The sequence below is a fragment of the Podarcis erhardii genome (genome assembly GCF_964252035.2).
Source record: "Podarcis erhardii genome assembly, chromosome: 3".
Taxonomy (NCBI): domain Eukaryota; kingdom Metazoa; phylum Chordata; class Lepidosauria; order Squamata; family Lacertidae; genus Podarcis; species Podarcis erhardii.
Genome location: NC_138507.1, coordinates 81,085,080 through 81,106,091, shown reverse-complemented (window position 1 = coordinate 81,106,091; position 21,012 = coordinate 81,085,080). Strand labels below are relative to the sequence as shown.

Here is a 21,012-nt window from a genome sequence, read left to right as displayed (position 1 = left end):
CACACACACACACATTTCTGTCATCGTCATCCCCTAAAACTATGTAATGCAAAGCATGTGATGTCACTATCTGAATCATACTTATAACTGTTGACACAAAGAGACAACAGACAAAACAAAATGATGAGAGAAGGAACAGGACTGCCCAAGCCAGGTTTGTGCTGAAGCAGAACCTGGAAAGGATTGGGTTCTGGGGCAGAGTACAAGAAGAAGGGTTTCAGGACCATGGGCAGCAGTTTTGTTGCTTAGAGCAGGAAGGAGCAAGTTGTCTCAGTACTGAATTGTTGCAATTACCAAAGCTTCATAGTCTGGCTTGAAAAAATCTAGACTGAAGCTTGGATAACCTGCCTTCTTCTTCGAGAGAAACCAGCTACAATTAGCTACTGGTATTAATGATGCTAAAAAGTTGGTTCACTCAAGATGTTAAAATTGACAGTGCAAGTATATGCTAAAGAAGTAGACCAGTAACTCATTTTTACTACTTTTGTCATGTGATAGGAAAGCAGAATATAAGCTTTGCTGCCTGCCCACCATTCCAATTGCTATATTTGCTTCTTTTTAATTGTTCTAGGTATCCTTGTAATTTTACATACTTAGCAGATAAGAAGCTTAATCTGAGATTCCTTATATGATGCATGAAGTAGGAGTTGCATGTGCTGAATGCCATAAAACCTTTGCATTTTTGAACAAGCCATCTATGTGTTGGAATGGCAACTGATTAAGCCTTTTTAGAAAAACACATACTTTTTTTGCATCCACCAGCTGTTTCAATCTTTATCTTGTGATACCTGTATGCTTCACAGTCTCTATTACTCTTTTTAAAAACTGCTTAAGGAGCAAGCAGTAAAATCTGTTTAGATGAATAAATCAGATAGTACGTTTTTTTTAAAAAAAAATGCTTTCTCTCTCATGCATTCTACAATGCAAGGATATGCATAAAAAGTGGCTGCTAATATCAGAGTTAGGATTGTGAGCCAAGGCATCGTGGTTAGATTGCTGATATCAATCAGATGGCTGAACACTTTCCAGGAACCTTCCAGCACTGAGGCATGCATCATCTGCTGTCCTGGTTTTCATTCAAATCTTTTAACTCTTGCAGCCATTCTAGTGACAAGCATCCCTACAGCAGTGGCTGAAGGGGATCGGTATGGTATGCATGAGCATACCGTTTTTCTGCTTTGCTGCCCTGTGCTGTTTGTGTGTGAGGTTCAAGATTAAATTGGAGAAAAATCTCTGATCAGAAACTGAACATTTTTCCAGCCTCACTCTGTCAAGCTGCACATGCTGAACAGCAGGGGGGATGCAGTAAGGGAGGCAAAGGATGAGCTGGAAGCAACAAGGAAAATAGGGAGGGCGAGGATATAAAGGAAAAGGGAGCTTTATATGGGGGAGTGAGAGCAAAATATACTCTCAGTAGAGATAATAGGAGAGGCAGAGGGAGGGAGGGCCAGATATCAGCAGCTCACAAGTGGCAAAAGCTGGAATGCCAAGAAATTTGGGAGGCTGGCATGGTTAAAATTAACCAGCTACATGCGATCCCAGTTTGTATAGCAGCAGACAACAAAGAACACAGGAATTTTCCCAGATAAAAGACAGTATCTTTCCTCCTATAGTACACCTCCATCCTCACCTATGGAAGCACACCATGAGGTCTCAACAATCTGTGTTTTCCCTGCAATGATCCATTTCAACTCCTTGGACCAGTAGAGAATCAGAGCATATGTACCTTGAGGGACTGGCACATCCTCAAAATTGGAGCCACCTAAATGAGTCTAAAACAGCTCTGGGATGAGAATATGGGAGTGCTAAAAGAGCTTGTGCCATACAGTTCATTGAGGGTGCATAAATTAATATCAATGCTGTTTTTTTGTAAAGGTTATTTAAAGGTAGTGTTGAAAATAAAAGAGAACATTATATAGCACGGTAATATGAATATCAGCAGTCGGTCTCATAAACAGTTGGGCCTTACAGTTACAGACATCTTGATTGGAAGTTGTTTGCCACCTATCCATTAACGGACCAAAATATTTGTTAGCCAAGATACACATGTTCAGCTGAGACATGGGTTTCCCTGTAAATAACTGTAACTGTGCTATGTTTTGTTGCCTTTAGAATTATTGCAAAGTTTTTGCATGCCATGCAGAAACACAACAGAGCCAGTACAGCTCAGCAGGAAGAGTCTAGGGTTTCAGTGTTGAGGACCACACAGCAAATCCACCCCCCTTGATTATGAAGCTTACAGGGTGGTCTTGGGCAAGTTCCTGCATCTCAGCTGAACTGAACCCACAAGGTTTCTGAGGTTTGAAGGAGAGAGCCCTGTATTGTCTGTGCTGAACTCCTTGGAGGAATGGCTAACGACAAATGTGAAAAGCAAACAGATAGCTCTGGTGTATACGCATGATGTCAATCTTCACACTGCAGGCAGAAAGTTGGAAGCTAAATGAATCCATTGAAAACCAAGGTTGGCTTGAGTGTGCAAACGACTCAAAGAGTTTCTTGGGCCAGGAATGTTTTCAGACAGATTCCAGTGGGGTAGTCAATATAGTGAGTTACAGATTGGCTGTAACATACATTTTTGACTGGAGCCCACTTGGCCAGATGTTTGTAGCCCACAGCTGCACATGCTACAATAAATCTGTTGATCATTAAAGTGCCATAGGACTCTTGTTAGTATATCTTGAGGCTGCGGTGAAGCACCATGTGATCCGCACATTGTGCCTCTGCCACCTTTTTGACAGTTGCTGCATGATCCCTTCTGTGGGTGCTTGAGCCAGCAAAACATCTTTTTAGGATGGTGGTATTCTTGACAGATTTGTTTGTTTCGTATTAGCAGATTTTTCATTTATTGTAATATTAGCAATAAATACTGATAGAAATGAAGGTGAAAAATGTGCCATAACTATTAGAATAAAGATAAAAATGTAAGTTAGTATCTGGTCATGATACAGTGGTGCCCTACTTAACCGTACTTAACCTGAAACTGTTCTTAACCTGAAGCACCACTTTAGCTAATGGGGCCTCCTGCTGCTGCCGCGATGCTGGAGCCCGATTTCTGTTCTCATCCTGAAGCAAAGTTCTTAACCTGAAGCACTATTTCTGGGTTAGCAGAGTCTTTAACCTGAAGCGTATGTAACCTGAGGCGTATGTAACATGAGGTACCACTATATTAGGTTGTTTTTAACTATCACCTTATTTTACAGTAGATCAGTAATTTCTTGTTTATACTGAAAGTATGTTTCAGTTTTCCATTGGACACACACCATAGTAAAAAAACAAAACAAAAAACTGTGGTACCAGTTGCTTTGACCATGGTTACAGCCTAAGCAAGTATACTGATTTCTCTAGAAATGTAGAATATATTAAGAAAACTGGAAGGGCCCAGAGACTATAAAAAGCAATTAGATTCTAGATAATTCCCAGAATAAAATAGAGAAGGCAGAGGAAAAGTGAATTAGAGCACTAATAAGGAGGGTTCCCCCCTGCCCAGCCAGTTCCATAGTGAAAAGTATGGCATTATGTGTATCTAGGTGAAAGCAAGGGGAGGAAGAAGTCTACTGTCAAATACTGAGGTAGACAATGGATGTGTCCTATATTTACGGTAATTACAGGAACACTCAAAGGAGTATGTGCGTCTGCAGCTAAAGCCAGATCCAGCACTGGCCATTAGAACAGTGACCTGGTTGCTCTTAACTTGCAAGGCAACACTTTATTCTTCTCCTTACTTCAAGTTATGGTGTGGGCAAAATTTAGTTTTGAAAACCAGTTTTATTCAAATAATCCAGAAATGGCTATATGATACTGTTTGTTGCATTTATAGACAATGGTACCTCCGGTTACAGACACTCCAGGTTACAGACTCCACTAGCCCAGAAATAGTACCTTGGGTTAAGAACTTTGCTTCAGGATGAGAACAGAAATCACGCAGCGATGGTGTGTCAGCGGCAGTGGGAGGCCCCATTAGCTAAAGTGGTACCTCAGGTTAAGAACAGTTTCAGGTTAAGAACAGACCTCCAGAACAAATTAAGTTCTTAACCCGAGGTACCACTGTACTACCTTTATACTGAAGCACCAATGGTGGTTTACAATTTAAAATATTGACACAAACGAATGGTGCAAAATATTCTCAGACTGATTTCAAGATCTGATAGCACTCCCTCTCTGAAGTAATGCCAGCTTGGTGCAGTGGATAGAGTGTTGGACTATGACCTGGGAGACCCGGGTTCAAGTCAGTGCTCAGCCTAGGTTGCCATATTTCAAAAAGTAAAAACCAGGACACCCCAAAAGTTGAGCTTTTTAAAAAAAGAAACCCCCAAAATTGTTGAGCTTTCTTTTACAAAAACACCAAAAAAGCAAGTTTGAGACTTGCCTAAAATCCAGTACAAAGTATAACATTTCAGAGGCATGGTAGGCCTAGCTCAGCCATGAAGCTCACTGGGTCAACTTGGACAGTTGCTGTCTCTCACCCCAGCCCACCTCAAAGGGTTATTTGTGGGCGTTAAATGCGGAGCTCCTTGGAGGAATAGCTGGGGTATAAATGCAAATAATAATGATGATGATGATGTAATTTTGACCATTACATTCTTTATTCTTTTGCAACTCTGATACTGTTCTCCTCTTCAGTTGGCCAGATGTACTGTACAGGCAGCTGTGCAGGATTTGAAAGATTCTATTCAGTTCAGGAACACAAACTCTCTTTCTGTTTGATCATCAGAAAAGTAGCTACCTAAGTCTGTTGCAGCAAAAATGACAAAGAATTCTGCAACGACTTAAAGACTAGTTTATTTATGAGCTTTCATAGGCAAAATCTCCCTTCATCAGATTTAAGCCTGCTACACCTAATAAAGCAGATTCTAGTCTTCAAAAGCTGACACGACAATATATTTCCCGGTCTTTAAGAACTCTGTGTTGATGTATTTATGTTCACCTCTGTAGAAAATGTGTTAAAAAAACCAACAACAGGGAGGCGAGGTGGACAGTTGACTGATTCTGGTTGGGTGATGGTGCCTAAAGAAGCTTCATCCTACAAGCAGTGTTAACTTATTCAGGAATCAAGATGTACAGTTTTCATCTTGTTCACAAATTTAACTGTAATAGCACTTTCTCTTCTATGTTAAGCATTCAGAGTCAAAGGGATGAGCACAGAGATGCCCACAAATGACAAGTCAGCCAAGCTGCACAGCCTGGCAAGCATGTAAAGTAATGAATATAGAACAGCAGATTGCAAAAACAGCACAACAGTAGACGAAAAGCAATTTTCCTGACTTTTCCTTTCAAGCAAATTATATTATAGCTTCAGCTTGGCAGAACATCAAAACGTCTGCATAGACAACCTCTGCCCCCTTACTGCTATTCTGTGACTTGATTTGGAGAAGAGAGGTAATTTAATATTTTTCAATTTTGTTTGATTTTTGTGCAAAATGGAAAGGAGTAAATGTTTTTTCCTCTTCTTTCCTGATAGGGCATGCAATGAATTTTTGATAGAATCAGAGCTGTCAGCAGCTGTACCTTGCAAAATATTTTGCAACTTGATGGGCTTCTCATGCCAAAGAGATTACAGTCAACTTAAGGCTTTGTTATAATTAATATATCCCAATAGGTCCTCTTAGAGTCTGCATATGACCATCTATTTCAATGACATGACACACCTAAAAATTATATTTGTTCCTATAATGTAGGCAGAAGTATGTAGCTCACCAAATGTGAAATAAAAACAGAACACAGCTTTAGTGATAAACCAGTACTGGTATGATTCAAAATACTTTCCACTGAGAGAGGGTAGATATCCTTCCCTCCCCCTCCCCAATTTGAATATTGGGACCTGACCTGTTGCAAATATGCAATGCACCATAGTGGAAATAGCCTAAAATTCTGATTTAAAGACAAATCACCCATAGATACTGCTAAGCGCTACTAAATTCAATGGTTCTTATTCTCAGTTAAATGGCACTAGGATTGCTGCGTCACTTTGGGACAAGAATAGACCAGGTATAGAAAGAATTGTGACCTGTAGTTTATGTGCTACGGGAATGAGCTAATAATGTAGCTGAGCTAAACCTATTATATATGGCTCAGAAAGACTAGCTCAAGAAGAGAAATGTACCATTTTTAGTATTTATGAGGAGATTACAGAATTGTTTAATGAAATTCAAAATAAGATTAATGAATAAATTTGTGGTTATCAGACTGATCAAACAAGGAAGAATTCTGTTGGAAAGGAAATTATTTGCTCTGCGCATGGGAATTGCCTTTTAAATAAAATTTCAGTGTCCATTCAAGATCTAGAGATAAGAAGTATTCCAGAGTTAATTGGCAGAGAACAAACACAGGGTAATATTTTGGCTTCATTGTACCCATGATTCTGCAGGAATTCAGACTCAATAGCTTTATTTTGGAATGTACAAGAGAAATGCAACCGTATCTACAACTCATTCCTACCACTAAGAATTTAGAAATGCTAACTATTGTGCCCCAGTGTTCAGTGTGTAGTTTTAATCTAATCCGTACAAATTGATCCTAGTTCAAGTACCTTTGCAGCTGATTTTATCCACTTTTTGCTTTGCATTGTAGACTATGTTCAGGGGGATAAAGTCTCTTGCTGTCCCGTCTGTATTCAGGGTCTGACAGTATGTGTCTCAGATCATGGCATCTTGGGTCTAGCTGGTTGTCTAGCATTTAAGAAACAAAGGGAAATGCTACAGAGGAGCTTCCTTCCAAGGTTATGTGCATGGACCACGCTCAGAAGGGTCCGCCCTGTCTATGCCTAATGCTGGCCTTGTAATTGCACTTTGAAGGAATACAAACCACTTAAGAGTTCAGCATGGGTGTCTTGTAGCAGCAGCCGGTCATTGATTTGCTGTCAGAAGATAATGAAGGCCAAGGTTATTGTCACAAAATGACACTGTAAGCTAGCATACATCTTTTTCACCTTTACCTCTTCCTTGTTTTATTTTATTTTGTTTTTAATTTGCCTTTCCCTCTGGATCAGATGCTATTTTAAACTGGCATTCTCCAATCTAGGGTCACAGTGTAAACCTATAGAAGTTTACTCATAAGTAATTGAGTTTGGTGGACTTATTTAAGTAGATCTAGCATGGCAGTAGTGTGACCTGGTCTGCAACCATGTAAGATTCCACAGTTTCCGTCTGCATCTTGGTTTCCATCTGCTCTTGTAATATTAGTTGTTGTGTTGAACTCTGCCTAAGCCTATGGAACCAGAATGGCAATAATATTTATGGCAATATGTGCTATATCTGGTATTCTAATGGGAATGTGTTGAAGTAGTATACTGTATATGAGTTTAACACGGCTCTATCCCTTGACCTGCATGGTGTTTATGATGCTTTATTAAATTTGTATACTTCACTTCAACTGAAGATCTCAGGGCAGTTCACAGCATAAAATACAGAATATAACAACAAAGTACTTAATAAAGACAAGAACAAAAACAAAATAAACCAATAACCCCTCCTTCCACAAACACGTGTTAAAGTACAGTGGTACCTCAGGTTACATACGCTTCAGGTTACAGACTCCACTAACCCAGAAGTAGTGCTTTCAGATTAAGAACTTTGCTTCAGGATGAGAACAGAAATCGGGCTCCAGCGGTGCGGCAGCAGCAGGAGGGCCCATTAGCTAGAGTGGTGCTTCAGGTTAAGAACAGTTTCAGATTAAGTACGGACCTCCGGAATGAATTAAGTACTTAACCTGAGGTACCACTGTACACAGATTGTTAATCAGCCAAAGACCCAGTTGAAGAAGAACATTTTCGCCTGGTACGAAAAGAAGTATAATGAAGGTGCCAGATGAACCTCTCTGGGAAGAACATTCACAAACAGGGAGTCACTGCAGAAAAGTCCGTGTTGCCACCCTCCAGACCTCTTGTGGAGGAAGTATGCAAATGGTGATGAGCAGAGTCTGAGTCAGCTCATATGGGAAGAGGTAGTCCTTGAGGTATTGCGGTCCTGAGCAGTTTAAGGCTTTATAGATTAAAACCAGCACTTTGAATTGGAAACCCTATAGCTACTGCAGCCTTCAAGAAGGGTAGTTACACAAATCATCAAAAAACCCACCCACCATGACCTTCATGTAATTCAGCAACTATGGGCATTTCGCCCTTACTTACTTTGTGTCTCACCTTAATGTAATTTACTTGTCATTTTTTCAAACAGCTTCCGATAAATTGACAGATAAAACATTATGTTTGTGAGGGGCGGTGTGTGTGCAATCAACCACATTTGAAACAGAGCAGGCAGGAAGATTCCATGAGCTGACTCAAGGGCTCAGTCAGAGGAGAAAGAATGTTATTCTAGGGTGGAACACAAATTGATAACAGGAATAAAATTGCCACATCATTTCCCAAGAATAATCCCATTAACTGGAGCAGAATCTACTTCTTTCTAAATTGATTTTGGCATTATTATACTCCATCCACTCAACATTATTCCAGAAGTCTGGTACCCTACACCATAATGGGGAGCATGGGGGTGAGGAAATACACTGCTGTGTACCATACTTCTTCTTTTGTGTATTCTTAACTTTTAGTGAGGTGTAGTATTGTGGATGTATCAAAACCTTCACAGCTTCAGTGACTCTGGAATCGTCTAACAAGCATTTTCTTCCATTATAAACTTACAAGGCTTACAAATTGTGTGTGTTTGAAATTCCGTCAGGCTGAAGGTGGAGGCACAAATGTTGCTTTGCAAATGGGTTTACGGAGAATAGCATACATCAATTAACCTATTTTAAATTGTGAGGAATTGGAAATGTTCGTCATTTTCTTTGCCGTGTACTAAGCTTTTAATCTAAGCTCATGAGAGGGAAAAAAGCTCTAAACAACTGACTTGGAAAGCAAAGAGAAGTGAAGTTCTCTCAGATGTATGATTTTAAAAGCTTGTGTTACATATCTAGAAAGCACCAGTCCTCTCCTTTTTATACCCTTTTATAATGGGAAAACACACAGGATGCTCAAGGAAATGAAATTGACAGGTGCATTTCAAACCAAGTAAATGAACCGTTTCTTCCCAGAGCAATAAACTAGCTAGTAATTTTGATTGGCACAAGAGATTATCAAGGCAAATACGCAATCCAGTTTCTTCATTTAAAAAGAAGTGATATTGTCCACAAACATTGGAAGTAGAGATCCTTTCCCCCTCCAGTGCCTGTGAAATGTATTTTTCTGCAATATGTTGAGTTACTGGCCTCAATGTAGACAATGCTAAACTGGGCTTACTGGGTTTCCTAGCTCAAAAGAAAATTGCACTACGAATGATAGCAGAAGGCCGAATGTCGGGGAAGTCAAACATAGCAACTGCTTTATCTTAAAACTCCTGCCAGAATACTGCAATTCTCAGCAGCACCCTGGAATACTGAGAACAATGGGAACTACATTCCCCATGATTCTCAGCATTCTTGGAAGGTGCTGTCATCATGTGCATCTGTTTGCAGGGCTGTGGGCTCATTTCACTAACCTGATGCCATGGAAGAGCCTGATAACTTGAACCCTTGGCAAACAGTTCAGGCCTGGAGACATTAGGGCTGTAAAGATTACTTTCAAATTAAAACAGAATGGGTATGGAAGGACACATAAAATGCAATGGCTGAATCTTCCCACCTTCCCACCTCAATAGTAAAGTACAACAATAATATCTGAGCTCAAATGGACATAGGAAGAATGTAAAAGAAATTTAAATAACATTAAAATAAATGACCCCACCCTATCTGATCCACCAAATGTTTGCTCGCATTGAATGTCCTATTTTGCACGGGATATGGTTCTGGGTACCGTCAATGAGAAGGAAGTTACTTAACTGAAGAGTAGCGTATTTATGTACCTTTTTACATATCCACATGGTATTCTTACCTTGCTTGACGTTCAAGCTGGTGCATGCCGCCTCTGAACCGATATGTCTACAAATGTAAAGAACCTTGTATAGTCACAAGCTGGTAAGGTTATAGGTACATTTTCCCTTGGCATGAGACCCAGAGAATTAGAGATGGCAGCCTAGCTAGGCCCTGTGCCAAGTGAGAACCAGGATGATGGTTGGACTTTGGTTGGTGACAGGAACCCTTAATAGAATTGGTTCCATGTAACAGCCTTACTCAATTGTCCTCGGGGGCCAGTCATGCTTGTGCTCCTCTAAATGGTTTAAGCACCTCCTGGATTGAGGTTCTAGCCTTCCTGGAGCTCATATTGGTAACTCATTTAGTATGTTGACTTAATTGAGGTGCTAAAAGTATTTTCTGGTTTGTTTGCTGTTTCCAATAGGAGACATGAAGTTAAACGGAACCAAACCTTAGCACATTTCCCCTCAAATATCTTCCAAAATATTTACATTGTACACTTTTCCTCAGGAAGGTGGTCCGGCAAATGTGCTTACACAGAAGATGCTCCAATAATTTAACAGATTTATTACAGAAAATGATACTAAACAGCTATTTTATATGTCAGCTTTAAAGCTTGTGAAAGGCAACTAAACACATGCATAAGACCAGTACATAAATCAGCCCAATAAAACAGCTTTGTAAATATTTATGCACTCAGTGCTCTCAGTTTCACGCTCGCTTCCTTTACCTCCACCTCTTAAATTTCCTCTCTCTTTAGTTTATGGCTGTGAGTGGTTTTGGTTGTCTGCCTGGCATTGCTTAATTACTTACTGCTTCCTCTGGTATCATGTACCATAATCCTAAATCTTCACAAACTCTGATTACCTTAGGAATTGGATGCAGTTATTCCATTAAGTCTAAATGGAACCCTTGTGGGAGTAAAAGGGGACTCTACAGGGTGAATTTACTGCCTCGGTGTTAGTAACCCATTGGAGGTAGCGGCCAGGCAAAAGTGGGCAAAGGGCCAATCCCCACTGCTAGTGAAAGAGACCACAGTTCTGTGCTGATTTCTTCCTCTTCCCCACATTAGCTCTGGGGCCTTCTTGCTCAGGCAGCTGGAGGGCAGTTCACTCAGTCAGCCTTTCTGTTTCTTTGAGGCATTGGAATGCTAATGGAATTGAGATATCGAATGGGGGTGTACAGAAATGGGGAACCTCCAGACTTTGTTGGACCACATCTTATTATCCATGACAACTGGCCATGTTGGCTGTGGCTGATGGAAGCTGGAGCGAAGGACAAGCAGGGCACAGTCCTGTTCACAGTCAGTGAATACGTGGCGCAATGATAGGACAGTCCGCTTTGCACCTCAGTATAAAAGGCTAGTTCATATACATTTAGAAACATAGGAAGCTGCCATACACTGAGTCAGACCATTGGTCCTTCTAAGTCAGTGTCGTCTCCACTGACCAGCAGCAGCTACAAGATTCTAGACTGGGTTCTTTCCCAGTTCTACCTGGCAGTGCCAGTGATTGAACCTGGAACCTTCTGTATGCAAAGCAGATACTTTATCTCTTTAAATTTCTTGATGTGTTATTACTTGGTTCCTCAACACATTATGATTTGTTACTGAATATGTGAACTGAATCTACTGCAGAGTAATTTTGTTTGTTCATTAATTACCCCCCCTACCTTTCCATCCAGTGGGCCCACAAGATGGTATACAATTTGTGTATGCAGTGATTGCTCTATGGTGTGTCACTGGCACATGCAAGTCAGTACTTAATGTTGCAGTTGTCAGGTGATGGCCACGCATGTGGCAGACCAGCCCAAAGTGATGAGAGGTCTCCCATATGATAAAATTGCCAAGTATCACACCATTCGAAAGCTAGAAAGCAAGGATCTCTGAAAAAGCTGTTGACATGATCTTACCATGTTGCATGTGTTTCACTCATTGGAGCATTTTTACTAGTAAATATAGAGGGGAAACCACCTCATGGTGAGTACTTAACCAAAAAGGTAGATCAACCCCTGGGCCATTTGCAAATGGTTACTATTTAGTTTTATAGAAAAGGGTTGGTGCTGTTTCTTGTGGGGAAATGGGGTGCTCCCTTCAATGACTTAATATGGCACATTCTGGTTGGACCATATTTTATTATAACCCTGTGCTGGAAAGACGCAGCTGGACTATTCATCTAACTATGGTATGAAAAGTTCTGGAGCTTTGCCATAATAGGAAAATTAACATGCTATCTAAGAACTCTGAGAGATAATAAAACTACAGACTCATTCTACACAAACTGGCGAGATTTTATTTCGTTTATTGATAATAATGATGCCTACGTACAGGTGCCAGACCAATACACCTGTTTCTTCTTTTAGGAGCCAGTGGAAAAAGCAGCTGCTTTCAAACCAACAACATGCTGACTTCTTACAAAGCAAAATGATAGTTTTCCCTTTAAGTATCTAACCCAGCTCACCTCCCTATATTTTCCAACGTATCCTCTTGCTTATTCAACTTTTTGCTATCATGGGCTCCTTGGGGAGGAAGGTTGGTGCTTAATTTCAATAAATAAATAATATGCAGATGGCTGTACTGATCCTATGTTATTTAATTTTTGTGTTACGTTATGTGTTCATTTCTTTGAGATATATAATTTTCAAAATTAGCACACCCCCAAAGAAAAGAAAAAGAAAGAAAAGCCCTGGTGCCATTTGGGGTTTGTTTCTAAGTTTCTTCCTGCTACAAGATTATTTTTGTAAATAGCATGAAGAACTGCCAGCAAGAATTGATAAATGTTTGATCAAATGGGTTGTTTTCCTTTGCTGAATGACACTGATCCTGAATAGTTTACACCACTGTACAAATCTTGCAGCTGCAGAGTGATTGCCTTTAAAACACTGACATTTCCAGTACATAATATTGCAAGTAATTAGTGACACCAGGGCATTACATGTGTTCCTTGTGCTACAAACAAGCAGCCTTACTCTGTCTTCATCTCTGTGTGTGAATGTAAATCAGGAATAATGGCAGTGCAGTTAATAGGGAGTACTGGTCCCATCAGATTAGTGGGGAAGAAAGCATAAACCATTATCAGGCTAGATCCATCCTGTATGCTAGTAAAGCAAAAGGTGCTCAGGTTTGCTTTGGAATGTTGCCCCAGAATGAAATCCCATAGTCAAGAGATGCTGACAGGCATGTAGGTCTATAATAAATGGCTTTTTCAGTTGCTGCTTTCCAAACATGTGTTGAGAACAATTCAGGAAATGAATAAAGGTGCCTATTTACACCAACACCACAACTGCTACTACAATTGTTGACTAGTTGTCTACTATCTTTACAGTGTTCATTATTTCAGGAATCCTCACAATGCTCCTGTAAGGTTGGCCGGTATTAATGCTCCCAAGAAATAGTATATTTTCTGGAGCCAATTACTGAGTTTGTGGCTGAGGAAGGATTTGACCTGGGCATTTAACTGGCTCACATTCTTAGCCACTATGTTTCTGAGGATCAATTTGCTTGTGCTGGGCATTTTAGGTATTGCAAGCCCCTTGGCCATTTCTGCAGACACATATTGTATTTTATTGTGTGGCTAGGGAAATGGAAGCCCTCAGAATTGAAGTTGTGAATACGTTTCACTGTTGTGTATTCTGCATTCTGCTGTCCCACATGGACTCTTCCCCCAGGCTCTGTGAAGATTCGGAATACAGACCCTGTCTCCACATTGGAAAACCTCCCATGGAAATGAAACTGTCTCAGCACTGCTGTGATAGAAAGCCTCTTTGTTTAACACGAAGCATAGAGCGAGCTATTGTGCTGCCGAACTGAGGTGTGCAAATTGCTCCCACCCCTGTCACTTTCTAACAGGATAATGTAAAAGTCATTCTGCAGGGACAGGAAAAATAATAATTTGTTAATTCCCCTCAGTATTCCACACTTCTTCACCGTGCGGCTAATTTTCTCTCAATACCTTATTAACATTCACAATGGCTTTGCAGGCCCACCCTAATAGCTCTCCGCTGAGGCAGGAACTGTGAAGGTGAGAGCTGACAAAGATGCTATGATGATTTTTCTCCCTTCCACGCTTCTAGGGTTTATTATTCTGGCTTCCATCCTTTGAGGGCCATCCAGATGATGAGAGTGGCCAAACTCCAGTGCAGTCACGACTTGTTTCCTCAGGCCCTGGAAACCTTGAAGGAGGTTAGTTTTGCTCGTTCTGCTTCTACCCTTTCCCCTTTCCTTCGCTCTCTAACTGCTGCCATTTTCCTCACCCTCCCAGCTCACCCCCGCTGCTGAAATATTAACCACCAGTCGTTTTCCACCCACCCCACCTCCGCATTTCCTTTTATCCACACTGGTACCGTAGGCAATAGCTGCGCAGTGAGGTGATGGGTCATTGCTACTTACCTAGTTTCCAGGGGTGACTTCCTTTAATATCAGTTGTTGGTAATTACTGTTCAGTAGCTGGGGGGTATCATTAATCACCCCTAACCTTGAGTGGCAAGCAGCTATTAAGATGGACGAATGAAAGAGTATTTCAGTGCCTTAGTCTGCTTCTCATGCTCCCTTTAAAATATTGATTATGTTCTGCCTAGCTGCGTGGGGAATACAGACTAAGGAGTAGGTAAAAACACATCTATGTGTCGGTAATCCTAGACAAGGAAGGGGTACTATATTGATCTGAAACTTTTAGATTAAGATTTTAACATAAAAACGGCAGAGGGGGACCAAAATCTTAAATCGGTAGGCTGGTGTCAGTAGCAGTTTGCGTCTAAAATTTGATTTTTGACAGATGTCATTTTCAAATGCTTATTGACAATAACACCTGATTTTCAGCTGGCAGTCTGAGTCGGAAAGCAAATGCCCCGTGAATTCTGGCAAGTTTTTAATTAACAATGTCTTTTAAAAGTCACTGTGAGTGGAAGACAGCGGTGGCTGTACTGCATTTTATATTTTCAGTTTGCCAGAGGGATTCTAATTGAATCAAGTGCAAAATTGATTTTAGGATATATATTTTTTTTGGGGGGGGTGTTATGATATTTGATTTTTTAAAAAGAAAGAAGAAACCTTAACAGACTTCCTTTTAGAATTGTTAATAGTTTGCTGGCTGATTCAGGATTAAAATCTGTCTCAAATGCACAAATGTTCATTATATTTCCAGTGGAACATTTAGTACTTCTGCTTTGTGGACATGCTATGTGCATTCTTGTATTGTGATCACTTCATATTTGTTAAATCTGTGACCTACCTCATTCTAAGAGGTAGCAACACTCTGTTATGCCCATTGAACAGAAGACCTTCCTATATATTAATACAATATAGCGAATTAAAATTATCACCTCAATCCTGAGCTTTAAAGGTAGCCCAAATAAGAATATTTACAGCACCTAGGGAAAAATATTACAGCTTTACACACACACACACACACACACACACACACACATTCCCTCCACACATTCTGTTATTAGAATATTCTGTTAATATTCCACATGAGCTCAATTGCTTGCTACTCCTACGCTTAATTCAGCCAGCATCTGCCGTATTTGGAGTTTTTCGTCATGAGCTTGTGATAGAGTCACAAAGTGCAAGTCACAGTGTTACCAGACGTCCCCGGTTCCTGGGGACAGTCCCCAGATTTGCAAATTTGTCCCCGGAATGTCCTCAGATTTGCAAATCTGTCCCAGGGAAACATGGCAGCGGCAGCCTCAGCAGCCCGGAGCCAGCCTGGTAGCGCAGTTGGCTCCGGCTGGCTTCAGGAGCTGCTTGCTGCCGTGGCGCCCACCATTTTTCCTGTGCCACGGCAGTGAGCAGCTCCTGAAGCCAGCCAGAGCCAACTGCACTAACAGGCTGGCCCCTCCTGGGCAATTGCCGCCCACCCATGACTCCCGAGCCTCCCCTGATATGTCAGAACAAAGGGGGAAGGGGGAAGGAGATCAGGGTAGGCTTGGGAGTCACGGGCGCGCGGCGCGCCGTTGCCCAGTTTTTAAAAAAACTCTGCGCATTTATGTTTCACAGGGTGTGAAAGAAGGGCTTTGCACCTTTATACAATATGCATGCGTGCTTGGGCCCAGGGTCTTTTGCCTCACCATCCCCACCTTGTTGCTACTCAGCTTCAAAAAAAAAAAGTGTCCCTGGATTCATTGAAATAATCTGGTAACCATAAGGTACATAGCACATATTTGTGAATACACAGTATAGCATTCTGACAGCTGCCTTGCTTATTGCACTTCACTAATTGTACCTTTTTAAATTTGTAAGTGTATCCTAAGTACTAGTGTGACTTTCTTTGCTAAGGGCTTAGATCAAATGAGGATTCTGAAATTCAGTTGAACCGGTGCAATACTTATGCATGATAATGGTTAGAACTTGAATTGTTGTTGGATTTTATGGTGTTCAGTTCTGTACTACATCACTGATCCAGTTGAACTCAAGACCGTGTTCTTACAGAGTTGCAGGTCACCTCTTATCTAGCCACTGACCAGGCCTCTCCTCCCTCCTTGCACTGTTTTGGAGATTCTCCCGACCCTCCCCCAAGCCATTTTCGGGGGGGGGAGTGGGGAACCTCCATTGCGCTAGCAGACGTCCTTGCATAGGCTTCGACTTCCGGGTCCAGTTAATTGAAACCGGCTCGTTATTTAAATAGTGCACAAGAGAAATGGCATAGTCCTTCCTGAGCTGCACTGTTTCAGACTGCAGCTGGGAGATGTCAGAGATTGCAGTCGCATATAACCTCCCTGCACATGGAAAGGGATCTAGTCTGCTGCCACTATACCCCGTGATACAGGAAGGTTGGTTCTGAGTGATTATAATAATATATCAACTTGTCAGCCGAAATATATATTCCATCTGTATCAATCCCCTGCTGGGAAAAGCTCAAAGGAACATGAGCAAAAAGCCCTTCTGCTCCAGAGTGATGCTGAACTCTTTCTGACTATATGTCATTTGAACCGGTTCTTTCCAGCTTGCCCTGTGCATTATTAACTGCATGTGTGATTAAAGTAAAATGAGTATGGCTTTCTAGGCATTTGTCCTTCCTTTGCTGCCTCTAACAGGCATTCATTTTAATCAAGGGACAAAGGAGAAACAGAAATGATTTCCTCAATACTCTGTCCTTTTGCTTTGTAGAGCATCAGCATGATGGAGTTTGCTTCCTCCTTTCATCATGACTGAGCGGTGTGGCAGCATATTTGCATACTGTTACATACGCTGATGTTAGGTACCCTGTCCAATCCCAATGCAAATTAGACACAAATGAATGTGCTGGGCTTTTATTTGCATTCAGAGACACATTCTTACCAATTATCTAATGAGGCTTTATATTCTTGGGTAAGACAACTGTGTGGCTTCTGATACCGTGGCCTGTCTCGTATTTGTGTGCACAGAATAGTAATAATAAATAATAATAATAATAATAATAATAATAATAATAATAATAATACCAATTCCTTAAATCATGAGAGAAGCCACTGGTCCTACGGTGCTCAACAGTCGCTATGATTGTTTTATCCCGTGGAGGAAACAGCTTTTGTGTAATGACTTCTGTATGCACACATTGTAATATTTAGCTTAGGCTGCAATCCAAACTCCTTTTTCCTGGGAGTAAGCCCCACTAAATTCAATATGACTTACTTCTGAGTAGACATGGTTAGGATTGCATGGTTAGTGTGCATGCATTTTCTGATCAACCCATACACATAGCCCAAACCAGGCGCATAGCTCCAGCTCCCGCAGTCAGTTCCTTGGGCAGCATTGCATGCAGATCAGTGCATGATTTGGGCTACTCTTGCTATCAGTTTAGATTTTTGTTTTCCTTCAGTTCCTTTGCACTTTGTGGTGCCCCTGCTGTCTTCACAAATGAGCTTCTCTGGAAGCAGGACCTGCTTATGGAAGGTGCCAAGGCCATGTTCTCCACAGCTCCTAAATCTTCATGACTCCGCTCTAAAGGCCTGTTGGTGTCATCCTGTCATCCTGCACTGAGTAGCTGCTGATAACGTGGCAAATCTCCTCTAGTGTGGCCACCTGTGTCTGTATTCCTTTTTGGACATCTGCAGATGAAGAGTGTTGCAAATGCGCAAAAGAAAAGAAAAATTAAAAGAAAAAGCAGAACTTTCCAGCCAGAGCAGTTGAGAGGCATGCAATAAAGAATGATGGATTACCTGTCTGTCTTTTCAGGCTTATGATATCATGAAAGTGACCCATGGGACAGAACACAGCCTAGTGCACGACTTGATGATGCTCAAGGAAGACTGTGAGGCTGGCCTGCCATTAGAATGAAGAAGACCTGCAACTCACTACTGTTCAGAAGGGAAATGAAGAGAAGACACGGGAGAAAGAAAATGTCTCCCTACACAACCTATGTAGCTGTCATGATCTCATTAATCAGAGAACAGTTAGGAAAAGGTTCCAGTTGTTTTGGTGTGTAACCTGTATATTGTTTCTTCTATTAATTCTTCAAGGGACCTTTCACACCAGTTTCTTGATATTTCCACCAGAAGTATGCTGTCTGCAAAACAACGTGTTGACAAAGGAACTTGGACAGTTCTTGATAAAAGTACAATATACTATTAATGACGTAGAAAATGATAATTTCTGGAAATGATTTTCTTCATTTATCATGGTAGCTAAGGTACTCTTTATATGTCATGGTAACCAATATTAAACAAAAATAAAATCTTATATCCAAAGTATTTGAATTCCATTTTTTTGCTGCTTTCTCTCCTGCTTTCCATCACTTCTTTTCCTTTCACATGCTGTCATTTTGAGACATGGAAGGATCCTGTGGATGAATTTGTTTTACATCCTTTCCAGTTTTAGTTTGCCTAGAATATACACCATTAAGTACCATTAATTTATTAACCATGAAATTTGCATATGCAAGTTGAATCTGTTCTTCTAAAGCTGTAAATCGATTCAGCTCCTCCATACTGATTCCTTTGAGTTATATAGACTTAATATCATCTGAGCTTGATTGGTGCATGTCTTGGGGTAGTTTTCTGCCTTTATTGGGTTCAAGAGGGATGAGGTAGGTTTCATAGGAAGGAAGGAAATCATATACACACTGATTACTAGTGAGTAAACTCAACTGAACATAATTAGATTTTCTTCTGTCTTAACATGCATAGGATTAAAATGCAGCCTTCTCTGTCATTCAGACACTGTGCTTAGCCTTGTACTGATGCCCAGGAAAGTGATTTCATGTACCCAGCATTTGGAAAAGTGGTTACCAGTTCTTACCATATGTTTTTGGTTTTTTTAAATCTGCATATGTTCATATCTTCCTTTGCAACCAAGAAACAAGGAAATGCCTTATTCCAATTCAGACTGTTGGTCAATCTAGCAATCTGACTGGCAGCAGATCTCCTGGGTGTTGGGCTAATAGACCCTCCTAAAAGGTTCTCGAAGCTTGGACTCTGTACAGGGCTAGAAATGGAATCTTAAAATTCCCAAAATCTGCAGTGGCTACTAGTCAATTCACTAAGAATAAAAATACAGCACGTTGTTTCTGATAGCAGCTACAGTGGTACCCCGGGTTAAGTACTTAATTTGTTCCGGAGGTCCGTTCTTAACCTGAAACTGTTCTTAACCTGAAGCACCACTTTAGCTAATGGGGCCTCCTGCTGTCGCTGTGTAATTTCTGTTCTCATCCTGAAGCATCCTGAGGTACTATTTCTGGGTTAGTGGAGTCTGTAACCTGAAGCGTATGTAACCTGAAGCGTCTGTAACCCGAGGTACCACTCTATTTGTTACCCCAGTTTGCTGTGTTCTTGGGAAAGTCTTTTAGCTTCACCTCATATTTAGTGTGAGCAAGGCCCATAGCTCAGCAGGAGAACATCTGTTTTACATGCAGAAGGTGCCATGTTCAGTCCCTGGCATCTCCAAGTAGGGCTGGGAGAAATCCCTGTCTGAAGCCCTGGAGTGCTGCAGCCAGATGGTGTAAGCAATGCTGAGCAAGATGGACCAATGGTCTGACTTAGCATAGGCCACTTTCTATGTTACCAACAATAATGCATTGGAAGAGTGAGAAATTGCCACTGAGCAAGACATTTTAGCCAGTGCAGTTGCCCTTAATTCTTTAAGCCTTAAGTGGATGTTAACAAAGCCAAATATTTCTATGAGAAATTTAAACAGAAACCATTTACATGTTTTGAAAGTGTCACATAATAATAATAATAATAATAATAATAATAATAATAATAATAATAGTATTTATATGCCAACCATCTGACTGGGTTGCCCCAGCCACCCTTGGCTGCTTCCAAAAGAATATTAAAAACACAATAAAGCATCAAACTTTTAAAACTTCCTTATGCAGGGCTGCCTTTAGCATTTGTCCCTGTTCCCCTCCTCCACCAGGACAGTTTACTGCTTCCTTCAAATCCATGACTGTCATTTTATTAATCTCTAGTCAGCTTCTTCACAACAATAACTTGACACCATTCGGTGAGAATACATTTCTGAGAAAATGAACACTCCAGGCATGCTTTACAGCCTCATCTCATGAATGCAAACGCTGGAGACTCATCTCCCCTCAAGTGTTTTGAGCAAGTTATGGTGAGTGTAGCATTGTGCACTTGAAAAATTGAAATTTCGGGAAAGGTTGAGTCATGTCAGCCCCCCAAGGAGTGCAATAATCCAAGGAGAACTGTTGTTGTTGTTGTTTTAATGGCTGTTAAGATAGGGAAAATGTTCGGGGGAAAGGTCAGATCCAGGTATTAAGGACCAAACTGGAAGTTTAGTAAATTGCATGAATTCAATTAATTTGCATATTAAAACAAGTGCTCATAGAATATGTGTAGTGGGACACTTAATAGGCTTAGGACCATGTGTGAGCCAGTAAAGGGAGTTTCTTTTCACCATAGTCTCAGTGAAAATTGTCCCAGCAGCTGCTATTTGCAGTGGTGGGAAGCCTCTGTTAAACCTGTCCCCGTGGTCCTGCTTCTGCCCTCACAGCTGCTATTTTCATTATTTAATGGTGCCATGTTAATTGTATCCACACAGTGGCATTTCTAGTTTGGCTCTTAGCAGTGTTACTGCTGTTGCAAAGTTTGAAAGAGATGGACAGCTCATTCTACCATTTAGTGGTGCTGCTGTCTCCAGAGAGGAGGTGTGACACCCTGCTGAAAGGATAAGCCTGAAAATCACTATACGAATATCCCAAAGGCATTTTATATTTCCTGCCTCTGCTGGGAACA

General features: G+C 41.0%; 1 protein-coding gene across 10 annotated transcripts in view; it reads left to right on the top strand.

The window, feature by feature from the left end:
* Positions 1–21,012, top strand: part of SMYD3 (SET and MYND domain containing 3) — a gene marked incomplete at its 5' end in the record, with an annotated part of 382,495 nt that overhangs the window by 349,818 nt on the left and 11,665 nt on the right. For 6 of the 10 annotated variants that reach the window (XM_081857690.1, XM_081857692.1, XM_081857691.1 and 3 more), the window contains 2 exons: positions 13,912–14,020; positions 17,993–18,507. In XM_081857690.1, coding sequence (XP_081713816.1) covers positions 13,912–14,020; positions 17,993–18,094 — 211 coding nt within the window. In that variant the 3' untranslated portion in view covers positions 18,095–18,507. Of the gene's footprint in view, positions 1–13,911; positions 14,021–17,992; positions 18,508–21,012 lie in introns of those variants that run through there. The other 4 variants (XR_014155449.1, XR_014155450.1, XR_014155451.1 and 1 more) reach the window with 1 other exon arrangement.